This window comes from Pungitius pungitius, chromosome 9, assembly GCF_949316345.1.
Source record: "Pungitius pungitius chromosome 9, fPunPun2.1, whole genome shotgun sequence".
NCBI lineage: Eukaryota > Metazoa > Chordata > Actinopteri > Perciformes > Gasterosteidae > Pungitius > Pungitius pungitius.
In genome coordinates, this window is record NC_084908.1 from 5536994 (window position 1) to 5562190 (window position 25197).

At 47.0% G+C, this 25197-nt stretch overlaps 1 protein-coding gene across 6 annotated transcripts in view; it reads right to left on the reverse strand.

The window, feature by feature from the left end:
* Positions 1-23372, reverse strand: part of slit2 (slit homolog 2 (Drosophila)) — a 64379-nt gene extending 41007 nt beyond the window's left edge. For all 6 annotated transcript variants that reach the window (XM_037471706.2, XM_037471704.2, XM_062564411.1 and 3 more), the window contains exons 1-4: positions 22439-23372; positions 21558-21629; positions 19821-19892; positions 13249-13320 (exon numbers count right to left, since the gene is read on the reverse strand). In XM_037471706.2, coding sequence (XP_037327603.1) covers positions 13249-13320; positions 19821-19892; positions 21558-21629; positions 22439-22629 — 407 coding nt within the window. In that variant the 5' untranslated portion in view covers positions 22630-23372. The remainder of the gene's footprint in view (positions 1-13248; positions 13321-19820; positions 19893-21557; positions 21630-22438) is intronic.
* Positions 23373-25197: the final 1825 nt, after the last annotated feature.

Genomic DNA, 25197 nt, shown 5'->3' on the forward strand with positions numbered 1-25197 from the left:
GGGGGGGGGGTTGCATGTTATGACATCAGATGTCGTTAACCAATTAGACGGGGTGTTGCAGGAGAGCGGTTCCAGCAGCCACTAAAAGCTTCTGTGTCACTGACCTCAGGAAGAGAGAATTCAATAACAAACCATCTCCCCCCCTCCTTTCCCCGTCCTTTCTTTTGCCGACAGCCACTTCAGCGATGGCCGCCTTTGTCCTACCCCGAGCACTGCGGTCCTTATTTCCATCGAGCCGAGCAGACCCGCCCGCGGGAAGAACTCGCCGACTTACACTGTGTGTCGAGGCCGCCGATTGTTTCCACATGACCAGATTAGCAATTAGCCTCGGTCAAAAGGTGAGGGGTGCACAATGATCTGATTGGGGGGGGGGGGGGGGGGGGATTTGAATTGGGTGTAAAAAAAAAAAAAGGGTAAAGAGACACTTGACCAGACGAAAGTAGACCGAGTACCTGCTCGGCCAAACATCAGCAGTCCACCGATCGGGACACTTCATCCCAGACTGGGGACGCTCTGTCTTGTTCATGTGAAAAGACAATCTGCTCCTGGCGCTCCCAAACACACAGACACACACAAACAGAACAGCTGAGCTCTAGATTGCTCCAAAGTCCCCCGAGACCGTGGGTTCAGGCCAGAGGGGTGAAATAAACGCACCACCTGCTACTGGTGGTCCACACACACACACACACACACGCACGCACACACACACACACACACTAACATCTGCCTCTGCCGTCCCTCGTGTTTTGGCAACACCGGAAACTTTCAGACTAATAGTCACAGCTCGAGGCGGTGCTTACAGTTTCCCAGCTTTTGAATGGCTCTCCGCCTTACATCATTAATGCGTATCAATCACCGTAAACACACATGAGGGGGATGCAGGGGGAGTGGGGGGGGGGGGGGGGGGTCACACACACACACACACACAGTGGTGATTTGTATCACTGAGCTGTGAATAACAGTCAGTATTGAGCTGTTGGAGGCAGAGCAGAGGACGGTCAGGGAGAAGAAAGGAGCAAAGACAGAGTATTTGTGACAATGAAGAGGCCGGAGCTGCTGATGTTTGGGATGTCACAGGTGGACGGGATCTCAATGATCTCATTTTAGACACTGTTTGTAGGGTTTACACATAATTATCAGTGCTCCCCCTACCATTGTAACAGGGGGCTGAATCCCTTTTCACAGTGTGACACCTTTAGATCAAGTTGTGTTCAAAATGTATACTGTTCTTATTAACATCAATATCCTTCTCCGCAAATGTCCCGTCTCGAGACAATTCTCTAACGTGCGTGACAAAGAGACACCAAACGCATGCACACACAAACCTGCACACGCACACACGAGTGGTCATGGAGGACCTCAGCAATCAACCAGCCTCTCTTTCATCTTTGCATGCTAATTGACCTTGACCTGAAACCTCCCAGTGCTTAATTGCTACCATGGAAACGGCTGCCATTTGTACAATGCACACACACACACACACACACACACACACACACACACACACACACACACACACACACACACACCAGACGCAGGGTTCAATTAGACCCATCCCTTCTGCTTGACTTGGAACAGTCATCGCCGTGAGCCCGTCAGTTATCACCTGCCGGTCTGTTTCTGCCTCGTCGACTCATAGAGACCAAGAGGAGCTTGTGGTGGGGGGAGGAGGAGGAGGAGGAGGAGGATTAAAGGAAGTACAAGAGTGTACAGGGCCTTAAAAAAACTGAAATAGGCGATGCCCTCAATGGTGGAAAATGCTTTGAAGCAACAGAAGCTGTCCTGGACAAAGGATTCTTAGTAAAAAAAAACTTTTGACAAGCCCATTAAAAGGAATTTATTCTCAACAACCGCAAAAAGTATCCACTTAAAATATTGTGTTTACCGGAGATGTGCTAATAATTATTTGGGTAATTTAGCAATAAAAAAAGCACGAAAAAAGTAATTAAACACAAGCAATATAAATACATCAACACAAGTGAAAGTACTCCATTCAAATGATCAAGTTATCAAGTACCGTATTTTCGCGACTATAAGGCGCACTTAAAATCCTTTTTTTTCTAAAAAAACGGCGCGTGCGCCTTGTAATCCGGAGCGCCGTATATATGGCTCAATTGGTTGATCCATACTGGTTAACGAGGATCCATTGGAGGGAAAGTCTGGTGCCAGCAGCCGCGGTAATTCCAGCTCCAACAGCGTATTGTAACGGACTGTGTTTTCATGTTCTGGAGCGGCGTTGCACTTTACAGAGTTTTGGGATGGTCAGTGAAGGGCGCACAATGTGACGTCACTCATCTTAGTGCCACCTATGGGGACGCGGGAATTGTTGTTGTTTTGGAGAGCGATGGTGTGTTTTTGTTCGGCGTAGGCTACGGCCGACAGTAGCCTGTTTCTCCACAATAAAACCAGAAGATAAGCACATTGTCCAGAGGTTCATTAGCGAGAGTCGCTACAGTATATTAAAGCTCGTAGTTGTTTTTCGGGATCGCGCTGACGGTCCACCGTCTGTTCCAGCGCTGCCTCTCGGTGCAAGATGCACCAAAGCATTTGCCAAGAATGTTTTCATTAATCAAGAACGAAAGTTGGAGGTTCAGAGATATTGTTAATATCCACATTAACGTTTGAACAACGTTACCATGGGAGTGAAGAGTTTTCAGAACGCTTAATAACGTTTGATTTAGCACAGCCCGATCTAGTGGATGCATAACGCAGCCCCAGTCAAACGTTTCACTGCAGTTACTTCTATGCGCCTTGTGATCCGGTGCGCTCTATATATGAAAATAGTTCTAAAATTGGCGATTTATTGAAGGTGCGCCTTGTAATTCAGTGCGCCGTATAGTCGCGAAAATACGGTACTTGTTGTTGATACTTTGTACCACGTGTAGTACTAATGTGTTGGTAGCATTTAGTGAAAGATTCAGGATAAAAAGAAATATTGCAGAATAGAAAAGGAAAGTGTGATTTATTCTTCTATAATCTGTGCTGTTTCGTCGGAAATCTTTAGAAAATTGCATTAATTCCGAGCTTGAACCGGTATGTAAATGAACCCATCTGAGCCAATCAGAAATGGAATAACTAAGACTAAAATTGGCTGTACCTCAAAGTTGTTCAACACTTCAATACTGATAATTTGGCAACACAGAAAGAGAGAAAAAAGTTTGTTGAGAGACATAAAAAACGTTACGAAATGAAAGTTTCAATATAACCAGCAAACGTGACGCAACGGCGTCCATCTCTGTGGAGACACCCAGCACAAGATGGAAGCGCCATCATTATGGCAGAAATCAGCCTCTCTCTTCTCAGGCAGGGTGACACTCCGGGACCGTAACACACTCACACGCCTTCTATGAGTGCGATTGAAATGACGCTGACCTCACAGACCTGATTACCAGGGGGGCCCTTGTCCCAACATGCAGGTTGTCAAGCGGTCATGTGGTTAATAACCCTTTCCTGTCCTCCCTCTGTCCCTCCTCTCTTTTCCTCCCACTTTCCATATTCCAGGTGCTTAAAACCAAAGGAATTCTGCTGCTGGGGGGTCATGACACACACACACACACACACACACTACACTCAAAACACCTTAACCGCATCCCAAGGCCTCGAGCTCACCCCCAAAGGGAAGTTGAGTGCACGGTCCCCGGTTCATTTGGGGTCGCTTGGGATGGAGATCTCATGTAAAACCAGTATGAAGTCGCATGGTTTGAGTTAAAGACGTAAAGGTAGATGTCTTCATGATGTGAAAGAAGTTAATGTAAGGACAGGAAATATGCTGACATCATAGCGTTGTGTTGCTCCTTTCCTCGCTGCCCGTCTTTCAAACAGTGATATACGTTTTTCTGTGTGTGTGTGTGTGTGTGTGTGTGTCTACGTGCGTGTGTGTGTGTGTAAACGGTCCAGGTCCAGGACTGAGCTCTCGGGCTCTCTTTCATCAGGTCCCAGGTCCAGGACTCAGACAACTTTCACCACTACTTTCTGTCCAAAACTACCTGGGACAGCGTTGCCCCTCTTCAGAATAAGAAGACAAGTAGCTGAGCAATGACCTCATGGACGTGGTTAAGAAAGAAACCGATTCAAGTTAAAAGATGTAAAGAGAATGAAGACACATTTCCAATTACACCAAAGGAAACAGCTGCTGCAATGATGAGATGAGACAGATGGGAAACAAACCTCGTTTGTAATCCAGCAAAGCAAAGAATCAATAAGTCGATACACAAACAGCTTCAACACCGAAAAACAGGATCCGGTCAAACGTTGAGAGCTAATTGTTCAAATTCCTCTCTCGAATAAATTTGTCCTCCAATGAGCTGCCAGGACGCAGGAGACCCCAACTTCTAATCCCTGACCTCTGCACTCAGGAACAGGAAGAAACCTGCACACACACACAAACACACACACACACACTCGATCCTCTGTGTCTCCCTCTGTTCCCGTCCTCCGTGTCTCCGCACGTCTGCCAATAGTCAGTAATTCAATTTCTCTCCGTGATAAGGATCTGCCTTTGTGTTACGGTCGCGCCGAACCCCCGCGGGAAGAGGAGAGGGCACGGAGCCTCCTCAGCGTGTCAATGGATCACAAACGCTGTGTTTTTCTTTTCGTGAAAAAGTGAAGAGACAGAAAGAGAGAGAGAGAGAGAGAGAGAGAGAGAGAGCGTAACCCACAAAAGCTCCCCTCCAACTCGGCACATTTAAAGGCAACACACTTTGCAGAGGCAGGGGACACCAGAGAGGGCGACGACACGAAGCCCATGAGGAGGAAGGAGAGCTGTGATATTATCAGAGTTCTGACTTGTCTTTGCATAGTTTAGGCGATCAGGTGGCTGCTCTCACTGGCATCCTGTGTGTGTGTGTGTGTGTGTGTGTGTGTGTTCTCCCACGTGACGCTTGCCGAGAGGTCAGAACGCTTAAGAAGTTCAATTACTGGTGGGCATGAGAGAAAACTGTAATTGGATAATGACACATCTGGCTTGGAACCTGTCATTAGACACTCACAAGGACAAATATACATAAGCACTTGGGTATGTGCGCGCACACACACACACACACACAGTTCAGGTACCAACCTGTGATTACAAACCTGCTGATCTATCACCCGCCTGCAGCTACAACATCGCACTTTCTCACTACCTCTTTTCACAAATACTCCATGTTTTCATCTCCTGTAACTCATGGCAACATTGACACATTTAGTTTTAATAAGGATTCTAAAGCAGACAAGTCCCTTAAAGGGACAGCAGCCGATGTGTGGCCCGTCTCCCCCACCACGTCCTCACATTATGTAAACATAGTGCGTTTTAATGAGCCTGGGTCGCCGTGGTCACCTCAAACACACTCGGCTTTGAGTGAAATAATGCGAGAGGCTCTAAACTTGTGAGCAACATCTCTGGGAGGGAATCGCTGGTCAGCTCCCAGTTTCCTCTCACGGGTTCCCCACTGCATCCGTAGCCTGGATGAGGGTCTTGCATAAGCCTCTCAAAGCCAATGTTGTCAGGCTCAGGGAAAGAGAGATGAGTGGGGAGAAAAGGAGGGGGGGGAGTGTAAGGTGCTGGGACGAGAAAGGGAAGATAATAGAGGAGTGTGGGGGGGGGGGGAGACGAAAAGAGGAAGAAAATGGGGGCGCAAGAAAAAAAGAAGAGTGGGGGAAGCGGAAAGAGGGTCGGAGAGGTTTTTTCCTTTGTGGCGGTTGGAGAGTGACAGGGGTGCCAATGGAGCGGCCCGCGATGACGGTCCCACTGGAGAATGCCGGCTATGCCAGTGGAGTGGCACTAATGGAGCCGGAGAGGGGACGCAGTTGCCTGCCCCAGAGGAGGGATATTGTGCGACTGGACAAGGCGGCTTGACACAGAGCCAAGATGGAGGATTACGGGGGGGGGGAGTGCCCGGGGGTGGGGGGGGGGGAGAGACAGCCATGTTAGGTCTGCTGACTGATTGACATAAACTGAAACCTCTCTGTTTGCCGTTTGACTGGTGAGACCGGTGCACGCTCTCGGTCTCGGGCCTTTGTTCTGGATTGGGTTTTCTCCACTGCGCATCGGCGTGTTTGAACCCCGGGACGGGAGTTTTCCGCCCGTCCATGTCCTTAAAATGGCTTCCACGGAGTGGCTGTATAATACAAGCAGTGTCGTCCTTTTCGAATGAAAAGAATGGATTTTAGTCAACGTGACGTCCCCCCCTGGTTTGTTGAGTGCTGTTTCGAGGCCCCACAATATTTGCTTTCTTGATTTTGCCATCTTGGTTATTTGGCAATAAGTTGTTATTTGGATGTCCTGATCTCGGTTTGGAGTTCTCGGAGTGGAGGATCATTGTGTGATCAGTTGTGCCGATTACGTCCCTTAATTCCCTGGACCTGGATCCATACCCCACAGATACCCTGGAGGGGGGAAACCTCTGCAGAGGGAAAAGGAGGCGAGACCAGGGAGCGAAATTGCCGGAAGTCAGCTGCCTCGCACCGGCGTTAAAATTGCATTATCAACTTAAGCACGGGGGGCTAAAGTGGGTGAGGAGAGGGGAGAGGAAGGGAGAGGATTGGGGTGATTTAGCGGCTACGTTGGGAGGTATTACCGCACACAGGGACCCTTAATCGCACACCGGTAAGGAGAGGAGACGCTTTGATTATCCACGAGACCTCACACGCACACGTAGGTTCAGACTGTCGTAACTACCTGCTTCCAGGTAAGCTCTTCCTGGTGCTCGATAGGTATGTAACCCTCCCCCCTCCCTCCCAGTAATCCACACTCGGGTTACGCACTTCTTTCTGACAGACACGCTGGCTCCAGGCTTCAGGCTACCTGCCATCTACAGTAAGTTCTGACATACCTCTCTCCTCTCCTTTCCACATGTCTTTCGCCTCTGGCTCTCCTCCTTCTCCCCGGCCCTCACTTTCTACTTTTCTTTCTCCTTCTTTTGCCTTTTCACAGCTGGCTAAATAAAGAAAACAAATCTGTCTTCACCTGGTAGATTCTCTGTGTTCTTTTTTCCACATCATTTGAGAGAACAAACACATCTCTCATCTTACCTCTAAACACCCTTCATTCTGTCTGTATCGACCCCTCCCCTCTCTCTCTCGCTCTCTCTCTCTCTCTAAAATGATGGGCGAGGCAGCGCCATGCCTGCTGGAACTTCCTGAATACCTCGTTCGGTTGACACCGATGCTCACGACCTTTCACCGATGAACTCTGACCTTTGACACTCACACACCTTGGGCGGCAGCTGATATATTGAGCTGCGTCCAGCGCAACACACTGAGCGACGTAAATCAGACATTTCTTTCTTTATGAGACGTTTGTCTGCGTTTATTATTTAGTTATTTAATTTTCTCCGTCACCGTCGGAGTAGATTCGATTCTTTGTTGCCGTTTGGAGACATAATGAGTTACTTCTTGTACAAGAAACACAAGAGTATCTTTATTTATACCACATGCAATTCGGTTTTCGGCAATTTGAGCACCACTGTAGGAAACAAGTTTACCAGATATGTGTTGCTTTGACTGATCAACTGATTTTAGCCCATCGAGACACATTAAAATCTCTTTTTCATGTAATGACGCTTGGACGGCAGTGATTTGCAGGACAGTGAATCCACACACATGGATTACAAATTCGACGAAATGATATATAAAATAAGATAAAGCTTTCCTTTTACACCTATTTTTTGTCTCGCTTCACCTGCACCAAACTATTGATTTTCTTTTACAAAGTCACATTTCTAGAACCTCTGGGCACAATTCAAACACAAAAGAAACTGCAGCCTGCAAAGTTTTACAAGAAACAAACATTTCATTCTTCATGGTAGCATTTATTGCATGACTTTTAAGTGTTTTTTTAGGTGATATACTACTACTGTTTCCAGTTAATATAGATAAGTTCATAGTGAAAAAACAAAAGCTGCACAAAGCAGCTCAGCAAAATCCACACACACACACACACACACACACACTGGACCCCATGCAGCAACAAGTCAGCTCGAGCCGTGGTAGAAGTCGAGTGGGGCGTTTCGTATCTTTACATTCTGTCTGTGTAACATCATCTTTGTGCTGGTGCCGTCTGGATGATGCCAGTCGGGCTTCTGGCAAAGTTTCTCCCGAGAGCTCAAGCATGAATTACGGCATTGTGTCAGGATCTGAATGGCAAAATCACTTCTGAGGAATGAGTGGCCTTAAGCAATCCAGATAGGCGGTCGTGTGAATCACACAATAAGTGAGTCACTAACACTCAACAACGTGCTGTTGTAACTGTCGGTTTGCGATAGAGTTGTAACGTTGCGCGTGGACGACATGAGAAAAAAATCTTATTCCTATTCTTGTGTAGATGCATGACACAAAAGGGATGAAGGCATTGACTCTGACATTCATATGTCCTTGTATGTCTGCCTGTGTGTGTGGGTGAGTGAGGTGTGTCTGAGAAAGTGAGTTTTTATCTGTTAAAGTGCATTCAGAGAAACAAGAGGGGGCAGGAAATATTGCTGAATGGTAAAGCGGTGTGTGGGTGCCAGAGTGCTTCTTTTTTTTAGAGAGACAGCGAGAAAGAGAGAGAAAGAGCGAGAGGGAGGGAGAGAGGGGGAGAAGAGGGATAGGCCCATCCACGGACGCCTCAGGCTCAGGCTCAAAAGGCTTAACTTCATTTCCTCAAACAGACATAATGGCAGATATTTGCCTTTACTATGTACACAAAGTCATTGGGTGAAAATCTCGTGATGCAAGACACTGCAGCTACCCTCGCTAGCAGCAGATAATGCTCCAAACCAAGTAATCCCCTTCCACATGGTCTGGACATGACAGGGTTTAAAAGAAAATGGAAGGGCTGAGAGAGCATGAACTTCACTAATCTACTGGGTTAGGTACCAGTTAGGTCCCCCTGACATCCATCCAACATCCGCCATCCCAACCCCCCTTTGGGATCGATTACACCGAGATGCTACGCCGCAGACGCCATCGCTTCAAAATTCCCTCGCCAAAACGTGTGGCGCTGGGCCTGGACAGATTGCATGCGACTCCCAGTCACCCGATAAAGAGGCTGTGGCCTACGTGAAATTGGTGAAACAGGAGATATGAATTCCCCCTTCCTTCCCAGATAATCTGTAACTTTCTCAAAACTCAACAGCTAGCTGGTTATCTTGCTAGCTCGCTAGCTCTACTGCATCTCCCGGCTAGACAACAGTAAGTCAGTAAGGTTAAGTAGTAAAGCTGCTCTCTTACTACTACTTGAACTAAGACATTGACTCTACACCTGGTGCTGAAAAGTTAAATATATTTAGACTTTTAGGGACATCTAAGACCCACAAAAACATGCATCTTAGAAAGGATTTTGTGGGATTCTTTTTTGTCCTTTTACAAGAAATTTTAACAATTAATGGTGTGATTCTATGATTGAAGGGACAAATATCCAACCATAGTCTCCAAGGCAAGGCATATGATTCTATAAAGCCAATTTTAAATAATCAACATAACTGTAGTTACTGACATTTAGTCAATCCTTTCCATAATTCATCTTTCACTAACTAGTTTACTATTGTGTTGCCTACACCTAAAGTCGTGCACTTTGTATGCACAAAATCTAACCCTAATTAACACAGGACGTGTCCCAAAATGTGCCTTCTCATTTCATAAGTTTGTAAAATAACTAACCATGTATGTTACTGGACGACCTTTTATGTATTCAACACAGAACCCTTGTGACATTTAATTGTTTTCCGTAGATTGTGGCACGATGACCTTAATAAAGGTTACGTTGGTCTCACAGTGAAGTTCTAAATGCCACAGTTTGATCTTAGAATGAAAAAACACTCCCTGCCTTTGGAGGATCCACAGCTGTAACAAGTTTCATTTGTCATGATTTCTGTTAATGAGTGGGAGGAGACGACACCCCCCCCCCCCCCACTTCTACATATAAATCACCTCCTGCTTAGATCTCCTGACTGGAAAATTCTTCACCTTTTGACCTCGGCGAGGGCCCAGAGGTTGTCGTCTCTGTGGCAACAAAAACGCCTAGTGCTCAGTCTTAATTAAAAAAATCCTGATTTTGTCAGAGGAAAAAAAATGTTCATCTACTTTACCATTGACCCCCCCCCCCCTCTTCCTCTTCCTTTGCCCTCCTCGTCCTCCTCCCTCCGCATCGGCTAACTGTCTGGGAAAACCCACATCTTCTCAAAGACGTCTGCGCTCTTGTGACCATTGTGCTAAGCTTGTCGCCTCAGCCGAGGTGGTACATGTGTGTGTGTGTGTGTGTGTGTGTGTGTGTGTGTGTGTGTGTGTGTGTGTCTGTGTGCAGCAGGGTTAAGCTCTCACTGAAGACAAAGCCTCAACCTTCAAGGCTGCTAAGCAACAATGCTGCCTGGTAAAGCCTCATCAGGGTGCCGTTTAGCAAAGGATTAGAGACTATTACACACTTAAACACACACATGCAAAATCAGAACCTCATCAACTCATCATTTCAAACCCCAGACCACTTTGACTTGGGTTTAATAGTTACTTTTTCCACCTATTGACTCTCGCACAACTGACTTTCCTTCCATTTCCTTCATCTCTACTCAACACCACTGAAAATCAAAGCAAAAGTTTCATGTAACGACCCGACAGAAAACACGGAGTGACAGAGAAAAAAAGTGCTGCTGTCGCTGTCGTAACGCACATCAATACACACAATCCGTCCCATCAATCCAGCCTCATCCTCCAGACATAACCCGACTGTTCAGCTGTGGAAGCAGTGACCCGTTCTCCTATCCTCCCATCACCCCATCCCTTCATCAACCTCCTCTTTCATCTCTCCCTCTTTCATCTCTCTGCGGATTTCTGTCCTGCAAACAGGGGAGAGAGAGAGAGAGAGAGAGAGAGAAGGGGAACGAGGAAGAGGGTTGGCCAGGGAATGGAGAAAAGAGGAGAAGAAACACCACACAAATGCATTTGTTCACTGTCAACATGGAGGACTGTGCGTAGTGACGGACAACAATCGCGTCGTGCTGAATAATGTAAAAGGCGCTTCCTGTGTGGGACAATATAGGATCTCAGAGTGTTGTTCATTTAATTGTATTTGATTGCTCTGTTGCAATATGTTTATATTTTTTTAAGATGTATGGTTCCCAAGAAGAAACAGAATAAGAGCTGAGCATCAAAACCGTCATGAAATTGATGATTGCACCAGTTAAACTGATAAACTACCTAATAAACTGGTGACTGATGTATTTGGTATGTTGGTTTATTTCAAGCGACGTCACGGCCTAAAGAGAAAAAAAAAGTTCACGACCACTTACAGAACTTGAAAAGTCACTTTTGAGACCAGAACCGTAAATGTCAGCTTGCATGCAACACCTGGTTGTAAGAAGAATATTAGAATTGAAGTATAGTTAGTTTAGTCTTTAAGCAAATTTGGGTGTAACTATAGCAATAAATATAATTTGAAATTGCATAGTCAAAAACCTTTTGACCAAATATGTCAGATTATGTTTTATTCAGTGTAGAAATCCAGAAGACGTCAAAGAATGGCGACCCGAGCCAACTCTAGGCCAGCGTGAAGCACCAAATGCATCCCCCGTCTATTTTAAATCAAATGTAAAAATACAGTTGACAGTCAGTGACATTACTAATTGATATCTCGCAAACAAATTGCATCAAAATGAGGTTTTTGCATTGCTTATAGTGAAAATGAAATATGATGATATCTCTTAACACTCTTACTAACTAAAATATTAAAATCCAAATATGTTTTCGTTGACTTGACCAAACAACCCAGGTGCGTATTTGTCCGTTACATCTCTGAGTTACATTTATTGGTTTGAAAACAAAGATTTGCACAATGGACACTATCTAGGCATACAGAAATAATAGTTTAATTAAGCACTCAAAGCCCTAAACCACTGTGGCAAGCAAAGGTTAAACTCATTCAGGACGTACTCACACACACACACACACACACACACATACAGATTTATCCAGTAAAATTTAAAATTTCCTAATAGCAGGTTGAGCAAGTGTTCATTTATAGCAGGACTGTTGCAAGAACCAAAGTGGCTCCGGTTTCGCACAGACCATATATCCACTTTTCGTTTCTCGCGGCTTGTTGCCTTTTCTTAAAGTAAAAAACGCACATTGGGGGGTGTAGAAATAGAAGTAAGAGCATCCACCACGGTTACGGAAGGCGGAGCCCTCTGATTGGCTGCCGAACGCAAGACGGAATTCTTTATTGTCATTGTGCAACTTTCAAGGTTTTTTTTCTGTCTGTAGTACTATATTTGGCTGTGTAAGAAAACATGGACTCATAACGAGCGCTGTAATGCGTATTTTGTGTGTGTGTGTGTGTGTGTAAACGAGGAGCAGAGGAGGCGCGCTCTGCTAAACACACACACAGAGAGGCCGCTTGTCTGCGATAGCTGAGCACAGAGCAGCATATCCCAGTTGTATTTTTACCTCGGCCCACACGCTGAGCAATATGCCAACTCTTGGCCTTGAGAAACTCTCTCTCTCTGACACACACACACACACACACACGCAGAAAAGCAGACGTGCGCCCTCAGACCCGACAGGTCGAGCCCAGCCAACCGCCGTAGAGGCCGCAGAACATAAACAACTTCCACACACTCCGTGAATCATCTGAGCATTTCAATATTGTTTCAGATAAATATATGCAGCCACACATAAAAATATATGCCACCATAATTATTCCCCGGGACCTCGGGCGGCCGTGACGGGAAGGCCTTTCCCACAGCTTGAAGCAGCGGCTCGGTTTCACAGAACAGACGCTCAGCCTGAGAACCGAGTCTCACCAGTCTGGAGATGGACTGGAACACTTTATGTTCTGTAACCGAGAGCCGCTGCCAAACACAGTGTAACTTCAGCAGAGAAACCTGTTTCTGCCTTCCGCTGCTTGGATCTCCCTCGATGTGTCCTGCTCGCTTTCTCCTCGCCGCCCCAACACACACACACACACACACACACGCCTCTCCCTGTGGGCAGCAGCTGTTGGAGTGCTAATCTCCATTAGCTACTGTACTGGCTGCTATGGACAGGACCCAGTGAAACCGGCTCCTTCGTTCAAATTTATACTCCGTCACATGAAGTCACAGGCTGTGACCTGCACACACACACACACACACACAACCGCACAATCATAACAATTCACCTGCATGACCTCAGGCCTTCATGCTGCACGTGTTAAACCAAACATGTGAGTAATATTTCAGATACAATGCAGAGTGAAGGACAGAGAGAGAGAGAGAGAGAGAGAGAGAGAGAGGGAGGGAAATAAAAAGAAACAGCACTTACAGTCTGTAAAGCTTTGTCGTTCCCAGGAAAAGCAGCTCGGGGAAGATGGCCAGATTATTCCGATTCAGGCGCCTGGAAAAACACAGCATAAATTAGGGGAATAAACTCTCCGTATCCACTTCCACACAGTGTGGGCTAAGCGGTCGCATGTGTGTATGATTAGCTCTTTTAGGTGAGATTTGAGTTTCCTGAGCGTCATATCAAATTATGTCTGGTGTGTTTCGATTGTAACAATATTCAGGCTGGTTAGAGGAGGCGTGCACGGAGCGAAGAGATTGATGGAGACATTAAAAACATCTTTAGGGACGGATACACAAAAAAAAGCAGACTGCGGGCTTAGCCCTGATTTAGGAGGCGCAACACGGGTGCCAGACAAACAGTGAACTCGAGAAGGACGAAGGGAAGGTGGGGTGTGGGGGGGGGCGAGGCGGCGAGAAAGACGAGAGAAGGGGTTCAGATGAAGGTTTTTTCTTTTTTCACCACAAAGGCGGAGGAGAGGAGATGTGGGAAAAACAAACAGGCAGTCTGGCCGGGCTACCGAATGTGTGAAAAGGACCCCACTGAGTAAACAAGGCCCTCACAGGGGAAGAACTCACAACCCGCCGTCACACACACACACACACACACACAGGAAAAGAGGAGTTGAGTTTAATAATCTGGGTGCGATCATTTAACCCTGGTTGAGTGGATTGAAGAGGTTTGTGTGTGTGTGTGTGTGTGTGCCTTGATGTGAATCCGAGGAGTGACACAATGGCCGACAGACTGCTGAAACAGTTTAACCCTGACACACACACACACACACACACAGACACACACATTAACAGGCGACGTACGCCGCGCTGGCTGCTGCTGCAGGAGAATGACGAGAGGAAAATGAGGGCGAAAAAACAGTGGAATTCCACACACATTTACACACACAAACACAAGGATTAAAGACACACAAGGGACGTAACTTTAACAACACAACATTCCAAAAATGTCACTAACTCCATCCAAGGTCTCCATGTTTCACTAAGGGGAGGACGGATAACGTCAGCCCCTCTGTGCCCACCCACAAAGTGCACAAACAGGCCTGTGCACGTGCGCGCCCATTCGCACTCTGCGCTTACATCACAGGCGCCGTAAATATTTAACGCCCCGCAGAACGGTGCTCCTGAATTATTCACCCCTATCCCGTTAACGCTAAGAGCCCCACGTGGTTCCGCCACTCCTCCGGTGGGCCTCGCCCAGCCGAGAGCTCCCCGTCAGTGGGCAAGACCCCCCCCCCCCCTCAGGGTGGTACGTGCACTGGTGCAGGAGGTGTGGAGGATGGATAAGGGATCCGGATGGAGGGGGGGGGGGTATGAGCTCATTCTCTTAAAATAGATGCGATGCTGTCAGACTAGCAGACAGAGAGAATGAAGCACAGATAGTGAAGGCCCAAAACCGAGGTGGTTCCTGTCAAGGTGAGATTTATACGGTGGCCGAGAAGGTTCAGACAAATACAAAAGCAACAACACAACCGCAAATGCCACAACGCAACACGAACGCCACAACACAAAATACAAAAGGCACATCACAACCGCAAATGCCACAACACAACACGAACGCCGCAACACGAAAATACAAAAGCCATATCACAACCGCAAATGCCACAACACAACACAAACGCCGCAACGCAACACGAAAGCCGCAACGCAACACAAAAGCGAAAATGGAAGTAGCTGCCCACGGGAGCGAGCGTATTTTGGAGGAACGCCCACGGGAGCGAGCGTATTTTGGAGGAACGGAGCTGGAGGATGCCAGATCGTTTAAGAAGTAAGTGAAACATGATTCCTTGCGGCTACAGTTAAAGTTTAACTAACGTTAGCTAAAAGATACGTGGCGCCATTTAGCTAACGTTAGTTTGTTAGTTAAATAGCCGCAAGGAATCATGTTTCACTTACTTCTTAAACGATCTGGCATCCTCCAGCTCCGTTCCTCCAAAATACGCTCGCTCCCGTGGGCAGCTACTTCCGTTTTCGCTTTCGTGTTGCGTTGCGGCTTTCGTGTTGCGTTGCGGCGTTCGTGTTGTGGCATTTGCGGTTGTGATGTGGCTTTTGTATTTTCGTGTTGCGGCGTTCGTGTTGTGTTGTGGCATTTGCGGTAGTGATGTGCCTTTTGTATTTTGTGTTGTGGCGTTCGTGTTGCGTTGTGGCATTTGCGGTTGTGTTGTTGCTTTTGTGTTTGTCTGAACCTTCTCGGCCACCGTAGATTTAGCCGTTCTTTTGTGCTTTTATTTTTGCCTCACAAAGGTTAAGGAAGCATTCCCAGTTATGCGGGCCGATGATTTCCAAGTTGTTCTTCTCCAACATTAGTAACAACAATAACAACATGGATTTATTTCATTTTGAAAAAGCTGTATGCTTGTATCGAGGAAGAATTGACACGACTAACGGGATAATACTAGAGATCAAAGAGGATTAACCTTTTTGTAAAATATAAAAAGTGTTATTCGGTAGAATTTAATATTGATCATCTACATTGATAAGCATTTACCGACTAAAATCTCTCAATCCACAATTTGCATTGAAGTTCTTAATTAAATTAGGAAATATTCAGAATAAGCTAGAAGAGCTTCACCTGATTCTTATATTAACAGAAAGCAGTGGAAAGTGAAATCAAATAGCTTTTTGATATTGATGAATCTTGATGATGAATCTTTGTTTACTATATCATACTTCCCGAAGACAGGATCTGACCCAAACATTTATTTGTGTGTGTGTGTGTGTGTGTGCACATCAATCCCCTAAGTCGTGATTCATTAGTCAGTGCGGCTGAAAGTGAGTCGCCAGTAGTGTGTGGTGTGATGGCTGATGTCACACTGCAGCGTGGTGATAATCCCTGCAAACATAAACAGATGCTGGAGTGCTGCAAACCACACGGTAAACACACACAGACACACACACACACAGATGCACATGCACAGCCACACAAACATAAAATGCAGAAACACACACACATTCCTCACAGCTCACACCCTTGCTGATGTGTGGTGCTACAAGTTTGCATACACACACAGTACTGTAAGCAACGTTTTATCCCAAACCTTGTGGACACTTCTGTGACCTTCTACTCCAAAAAGAACCTCTAAACTAACCACAGTGTGAATCTATTTGGTCCACCGCCGGGTGGAGAACCAGCATCTGCCAAAGTGTCACAGCGCTCCAATTGGATTGTATACAATTTTGATCTGAAAGCACGGCTATAAAAATTCCAAAAATCACTCACATCCGGTGAAGTTAAAGAGCCCGACCTTTCGGGAGCATTTTCACAGCTAACTGTTTATCAACAGAGGTCCAACAAATTGGCAGCTGCAGTGACTGAATATGGATCAAAAAGGATATCTCTTGAGAGGGACAAGTTATAGTAGTTAAACCGTTTTTTATGCTCATGATTTCAAGCTCAATCACTCAATGAAAATAGTATTAAAAAATAAATAGTGACAGACTTTAGCACTAATAATGGGGACCTAATCCAGCGCTCTATTTAGGAAATCCGTATCCAGCTTTACAGCCTCACTGTTGTAATTATCACATCTACATATTACAACTGGCTCACTTAGTTTGAGCTTTAATCATGTAGTTTGTGATGGTCGTTGACAGACACGTCTTTCTACCTGTAATCTGTTCTACTGTTCTGTTCTTATTCATCTGAGAATATGCCATCACCCAATTACAGGCTAATCATCTGGGGCTCTATCTCAATACCTGTAATTACTGTTTCCTTTCTCTTTGCAACCGTGCTCCTGCTATCTGCTGCCATCTCGCAGGCTTTCAGTTGGACGGGAGAACCGTAAACCAGTGAGAGGCGGATAAGAGGATCCGCGCGTTTCTATTCTCCATCACGTGCAGGGAGGGAGAGGGAGGAATGAATGACATTCGTATCGCCGCGGGACAATGGAGAGAGAGGGAACGAGACGGGTGGGTATGGGAGAAAAACAAGAGAGGTGAAAGCATGAATGAGGTGTAAGTGCGAGGGGGGGGGCGGAAGATAAAATCAGTACTGACAAAGCAGTCTTGCGCAAGTTAATGCGCATTCAAGAGTTTGTCCATAGCATTGTTGTGCGTGTGCATCTCCTCCATGCCCCCCCGCCCACATCCCCCCCCCAGCCATTGCCCAACACCTGACCCCAACCTGCCCAGCTCTCCAGGGCCTGTGGCAAAAAATAAATTGAAGGGGGCGGGGGCTGAGAAGAAGAACCGTTTTCCTCAACCATGGGGGGCAGTCACTGCGGATCTGTCAGGCCAGCTTAGGGCCCTCTGCTCCGGGCCGCGGTGCCCAGCAGGCGCCCCTCCGGACCCCCAGAGCACGGAAGCCTTTGAAATGAGCCCCCAAGACTCCAAATTCCAGAGACGTGCTATTGTCCGGCGTCTGCGGAGGGGTCGGGGGGGGGGGGGGGTGTGGGCATTGATGTCTCCGACTCCACCTTTGTGTTTGTGAACATGCCACACCACAGACGCTGCATTACAGTTGAAAGCCCCTCGAGAGGTCACCAGAAGAAACCTCCACGTGGTGTCAGAAGCTGGCCCATCGGGTCCACGACGGATACCTTCTGCTACCCGTGTTTTACTGCGTACACATTGAGTGTGTGTACGTGTACGCAATTCTGTACAACCTGTTGGTACAGAGGCCAATCGCACACAAAGTTGACCGTTAGAGCGGGAGCACACGCGGTGAAATATTGCCCCCTTTGTCTGCAGCTCTGGGCAGGAATTCCCAGGCCCGCTCAACTGGACCAAACCCAGCGTCGGTCGCATGAGCAGCGGATTCCTTCTGGCGGTCCAAAGCGGCTCGCTCTGTCAACAATGAGGCCAGCCGGGGAGCCAAGAGAGTGGGGAGGCACGACACGCCCGAGACGAGAGCCTCCAGGGGATCTTGACACTTTCATCCTTTTTCATCCCGGCCTCGTTCTGGAGAATCCACCCTCAGCAGCCCTCATACACATCAATCACCTTCATTTGATTAGGTATTGCATGTGCGTTTGTGTACAGGCAGATATCTCTGTGCGTATTCAGGCAATGTCTGTGTTTTCGCAAACATGTGTTTGTGTGAACCGCACTTTTCGGTTTTGTTGTCTCTCTGATGTGCCTTTAATTGGCAGCATGTCTCTGACTCTGCCGAGACACGGTCACAGTCTGCTGCATTCCAGCGTGTCACTGGCTGCCAGTCGGGCCGCGTAACACACAAACACCCACGTATGCGAGCTGCTCGCACATCAAGCAAAGTTGACAGTCGACACAATGGACATATCAGCAGTCAGGGGTCGGCATCGTCCCCCCCCCCCCCCCCCCCTCCTCTTTCCCCCCCGTCTGTCTCGCTCCCTCACACACTAGCAAGACTTAATTATGCCATAACTGCCTCGGGGTCAGATGCTGAATGCCAGTGATTCCCCGGGCCAACGCTATAACAACCTCTGGCTGTTCAAGCGGCCACTACCCGTGACTCGATTGCCAAATGTCCCTCTCGGAGACAGGGGCTGGCAGCCGCACGTCATGAAAAAAACATTTATGAAGACACACGGATGGGGGTGAGGGACGGGGGCGGCTTAAACGCCACCAGGTCAAGACCATGGATGTAAACAGGGGGAGTGGATATAGAGTCAGTGGCGTGGACTCCTTAGAGTCTGTAAAAGTTGCTCTGTTGAGTTTCCGGGTGAAGAATGCAGACAAAGATACCCCTGATGTTGCAGCAGTCGTACACATCTGTTGGGTCAGTTTATCCCTGCCTCCCACTACCTTTTCATTCACAGGAACAAAGGGAATAGAAAAACTGGATTACATGGACTTGGTTCTTATTGGGTTTTAAAAATGTTGAGTCTATTCAGGTGTTCATACTGGGAAGTCGATTTCTCCTTCAAAAAATATTATCTGCCGAGTTAGACCTCTTTTTCCCAATCCAAGTCTTTTGGGGCCCAATGGCCAGATTGTAGTTCCACACCATGTAGGATTGGCTTGAAAGCCCGGGCTCTCAACCCTGTTGAACACGGCAAGTCCATAGTCCAAGACACTTTCATGACCTTGGCATATTCGCCGTCAAGAATTAAATCAGATTACGTCAGAAACTCATGACTAAATTCCAAAGACCAACTTCCAGGATTTAAAGTACAAAAAAAAAAAAAAACAAGGTGAAATCTTTGGCAAAGTACTGAGTTGCGTAATCTGACACTTTAGTACGGAAATGAAGAAATTGCGGCGACTTCGACGACTCACGTCTACAAACCAAACAGGTTTTCATGATGCCCCCCCCATACACCAGGTATTTAAATCAATATCCAACATAAACAAAATTTGGGGAATGGGGGAACATGTTTAACTCTGCAGAAGAAAGATACACACACAGAGGAGATACACACACTTGTCAAATCTACAACAGCTATTGACATTGTTCTGGTACACTTTCTGTATTTTTATGTGTGCAGTTCGACGTACGTAAAAATGAATATAAATGTTGATCTGCTGGGTACACTTGAGTTTCCAAGCACTAGCATCCTCAAGAATGAAGATTCAAGGAGACGGTAGCAGCAGCGGCTCCCATTCAAAAGTGTAACTTACAGTCTCTCCAGTTCCTTCAGGTCCCCGAAGGCCCCTCTCTCAATCGAGGTGATTTTGTTCTCCATTAGCTGCCTGAGAAAGAAACACGAGAGAGACCAGGTGAGACAGAAAGAAGCGGGCAGAGAAACGACGGACCCAGCTGGTGCGGTGATTTGTGCGATGACACCTTTCGGTGGCCAGAGAATAAGAGAAGGATGGGGCCACAGATAGGAGCCAGTGAGGAGGGAGAGCAAGTGAAGGAGAGTGAGGAGGGACACGGGGAAGGAGGCAAAACGATGGAGGGGAGAGAAGGGGGACGAGATGAGATGAATAAAAAGAGAGGGAAAAATAGATGGTGGGGTGCATGGGGATGGAAAATGATGGCATGGTGAAACAGCAAGAGGAACAGAGGACAATCAGAAGCAGACAATCATTCAATGGAAGCCCCCGAATTGACTCTGTCCCATCAGCTGGATGCTGACTAGTCTATTATCCATCTTAGCCTCAATGTAACCACATAGCTGTGACTGCTCGTTCACTTACGCCAGCTAGACTCCCCCAGGAGCACTGTGCTGACCAAGCTGGGCAGCCACACACACATACTTTAGGCGGTATGGTGTCCACTCATGGAACTCAGATAGATGGTTTGATACCAGTGCTGCAGCTAACCATTTATTTCATATCAAAATATACTGGGAAACCCCCTCTCACAATGCCTTAGGTAACACCCTCAAAATGCTTGTTTTTGACAATGGCCAAACCCACAAAATATTTCAATGGCTGTTATACATGAGCCAATTTTTTTTTTTTTTTTGCTTTAAAGCTGCAAGAAAGGTAATTCTATTTATAATTCATGTATTGCCTACACATTGCTACAATGTGTGTTTGGTTTTAACATAGTTAGGTTACAAAAAAAAAGCTCTTTCAAAATAAAAGGCCCGAACACATTTAATGGAAAACGGCTTCCCAGGGGGCATTGCAAATTTAGAACTTTAAAAGACGGAATAAATTGCTTTGTAATAAATATATTAAACATCCAACGACTGGATGTTGTTGCGCCTCTGGAATCCAAATGGTTTGTGTGCGAATGTAACGAAAACGGCTATAGCATGAAGTCTGGTATGGCAGACGCGCACACACACGCGCACAATCACACGCGCAATCGAAGACATCATCTCTGGAGGAATTCAAACTATTTGTAACCCTGCCGTTCACTTTTAGCCGTCGGATTACACACGCGTGCGCGCACGCACACAACTGCGTCATCCTGGACTCATCCCAGGTGCGGAACTTGTTCTTACTTGACTCTTTTTCCTGCCCCCCCCCCTCCTCCCTTCCTTCCCTCCCTTCCTTCCAGCATGCATTCCTCGCTCCGCGGTTTCACCTAACGACCGCTATCTCTTTCCCTCTCTGTGGCCGGTGGTTAAAATAAGCCCCTCCTGACACTTCCACTGGCAGATTAACGCGACAGCATTAACAGGTGCCGCCGCTATTCTGTTTGGACACACACACACACACACAATAAAATCGCCACTTCTTGTAGACGCAGTGCCGCATGCGGCAGCTTCGGGGCTGCTGAAGGGATGAGCCGTATGACTGGGAACCTGTGTGTTGTGTTGTGTTCTGTTGTTGTTGTTGTTGTTGACGGAGGAGTTGTTGGAATTGCATGGTGATTTTGTTTGTTTGTTTGTTTGTTCCTTCACATCTGTAAAAGTAAGGAGAGCAGAAAGGAGAGAAAGCAAATAGGTTGACACTTACAGCACTCGCAGATGCCTCAGTCCGGCCAAATCCGCCTTGGTGATTTTGGTGAGGTTGTTTGCATTTAGATCTCTGGGGGGGGAGAAAGGATTAAAGATGGGGGGGCGTCAGTGTGTAGGTACTGCATGAGATATGATATGTTTAGTAAAAACTGAGGCTTTTCCTTTTCCTTTTTAAACTTGCAGCGTGGATTGTCATTTGAGCGTCAGGGGAAGATTAAGCAGGCTGCACCACGCACACATTTTCGTTTCACCAAGGGGTCTCGGGCTTAATAAAACGCGGGCCTGTTTAACTCAAAGCCCACTTGTCCAAATCCGTTTTTGATTAACTTGCTCGGGTTCTCCAGACAAGCTGCCGTGGCTCTGCGGAGGCTGCGACGTGAACGCAACAGTGCGAAAGCACCGACGCGACCTGCAGCGGCGCCGATCCATCCAGACGAAACGCAATTAGAACTCAAGCGCCTCTTGTTGTTTTTCTTTTTTTTATTTACAGTTAAGGGTGACAAAATGACACGTGCATGTAGCAGAATTTACAGATTCCGGTGAGGTCATTTACGAGTTAATTCTTGCAAATCCATACATTTAAAAAAAAAAAAGACGCTCTTTACCATTTAAAATGACAGAAATACATGTGTAACAACAGTTTAATATATATATTTATATATATAATTGTATATATAAATATGTATCTATATAGACATAACATAGCATACAGGTGAGGCATAGCTTTATTGAACGTGGGTCAATACGAAGGGGGGTAATGTCAGCGCACACTTAATATTGCACTTGTTAAAAGAAACAAATATAAAATATATTTTATATGAAATGTTTAAATTGTTTGGGGATTGACCCCCACCACCACCACCACCACTGAGTACTCACAGTCTCTCCGTGTTTCGGGGTATGTTCCTCGGCACGTTGCGGAGCCCCTGGCCGTGACAGTCCACTGTGGTCCCGGTGCAGGAGCACTGGGTCGGGCAAGGCTGTCCGTCCGCCTCGGCGGACAGGACCGATAGCAGAACGGCCACCAGCAGCCCCAGCGCGGGGCCAGCGGGGCACAGAGCTCCCACCATCACTGCAGCAAGTGGGGGGCCACAACGTGAGACCCACGCACACAAAAAAATACTGAGAAAGGGCGTTCGAGAAATGAAAGCAGCGATATCCCCCGAAATCAGCTCACCAAACTCTGCGAACGGGTTGCTGTCCTACCCTTTTCGTTGCACACCCCCCCCCCCCTGCCCCCTTTCAGACGTGTGTTTCCGAAATTCCACGCTGTGAATTCACATTTGGGTCTCCTTGGAAAGGTTTCGATGGTGCCTGGAGGCTATGGGCCGGCAATGGGCAGGGAGAGGGGAGGTCGACGAGGCAGCGGACCGGCTCTCTGGCTGCCTACAGCGGCGCAAACTTCCACATGTCCCCGGCATGCGGTGCCCAAATCCCTCCGGTGTGCGCTACTACGTCTGTGAGTGGATGTATATGCGCGGAACCAAGCCAGTTAAAACACCTCGATCCTTTATTTGATCCAGAAAAAAAACGCACACTTTAGTGCGCACACACACGTACGCGCTCCAGGTGATGCTGTCTTGGTTATTAATTCACAACACGCGTCCGGAGCGGAGTCAGTGCCGCTTAGTTTCACCTCACCAACCCCCCCCCCCCCCCAAAAAGCAGGTCCCCGCGGTGGAGTAATGTTGATTGATCCGCTCGTGTATCAGTGGCAACGGGTTAGCAGCGCAAAATGGGGCAAAAAAAGCCCTGCGAGTGACCAGCGCGCAATACTATAATCCAACTGTGCGTGGTGCGTCAAAGCGCTGCTCCCGAGAGTGTGGGAGAGAGAGAGAGAGAGAGAGAGAGAGAGAGAGAGAGAGACTGGAGCGGGCGCATCTGCTACTGCGTCGGTCCAGGCTACTCTTTCACGCACGCATGCACGCGCACGCTGCGTCTTCCCCTCAAGGTGTATGAGCAGCAGGTCTCCACCTGGCTGCCAGTCAAACAGCAGCGGGGACTTTGATCGCTCGCCGCAGTGTCTCCGGTCACCTGACGCGTTATTTATCTGGCCTCGGGAAGGCGGCAGAGCGTCTCGGAGATAACTAACGTGGACAGAATGTGTGTGTGTGTGTGTGGGGGGGGAGGGGGGGGGCGTCAAGTACCACGTTTATTGCTCCTCGTGTCCACTTACAGAAGACCTGTATACGTCACCTGTTGTCCCACGATGGGTACGCACTGATGGGTCGAGCCCTCTGCAGCTTTCAAATATATTGCACGTCATCTTTAGGAATAGAACGTTTCAATTATCAAATAGTGTATGGATCTTATTAAAGTAATGACCATTAGTTTCTTTAAATTAAAGCTGAATGTGACAAAACCAAAAAAGGAGCAGCACATGAGGCGATTTATTATTTTTTATCATCTTCTCAACAGTTACTATTATAAACTATTATTCACTATAAGTATGTATGTATAAAACTTTATATAAATTTGTATGTATTTTTCCAAAAAGTGTTGACATTCTCACCATGCGGCCGCAGCGATCAATGATTCAGACGCTCTGACAAAAAGAGTAATCAGTGACTCCAATCATTTCATTCAGAGCTGTGTGGAGCCCTTCCACTCGTTGCTTATCAGCCTCGCGAGCTGCTTTAAAGCTGCAAGTACTTGTTGTTTCTGTTTATGATAATCATTTGGGGGAGGGGGGGGGGGGGCTGAAGGCATCCCCTTCTCTCAGGCTGAGAGTTTTACTGACATTGGGCCTTTTTAACGAGACGTAGCGACTTATTGAGCTTGTGTTGTTACAGCTCTTGAACTGGATGGCCAAACTGGGATGGGTTGTTGTCAGTTGGCTCATTTGTTTTACATTTAGCTTGCTGGTTTTCCAAAATTACCAACCCTAACTTTAAATGTTGTGGTTATTTTAGTCACTGTTTTCAAACTAACAAGAGGACAACAGCGAGGACTCGCAATTTGCTGTTTCGCACAATAAATAAGATTTAATTTCTCCATTTTTATCTCATGAACACAATTGAAATGAAGCGCATCCTCTCAGCACCACTCCACCCCTGCGCTTCGTGCAGCAGGACAAAGACATTTTGGTCATGCATATATTTTACATTTTGAATACCATTTGAGATGGGAGAACAGTGATGTTGCTGATAATCAGAGGGTTTCGTACTTGTTTTTTTGCCTTCACCAGGTCGCTGAGGTTTTCGGAAGCTGTTTGCTGTCCCGCGTTTTTATTTAATATTTAAAAGATCTTAATTTGTAAGTCACTGTTTCAAATGAAGTGATGTACAAATGGGTCCGTGCAGGAGTCTCACTGCTGGACTCCGGCCCTCGGAGCGACGTTGCTGGATTACAGTCAGCGATCAATGACGCCCCCCCCGGACAGATTCCTCTCCTTCTTTTCATTCCTTGCTTCCAAGACACAAGCAGCTGTGTGTGATAATAATGCTGATGTGTACCTGTCACGGTTTGGGTCCATATCTTGTTTTATTTTGTAGTTTCATGTCTTTTGTGTCCCAGGGGTAACTTCACTGCCTTGGCCTGTCTTCCCCTGTGATTGTCTGCTGTGTCTGATTGTTTCCACCTGTGTCCAATCACCTGCACCTCCCCTGTGGCCCTGTCAGTCTCTTGTCCCTTGTCAC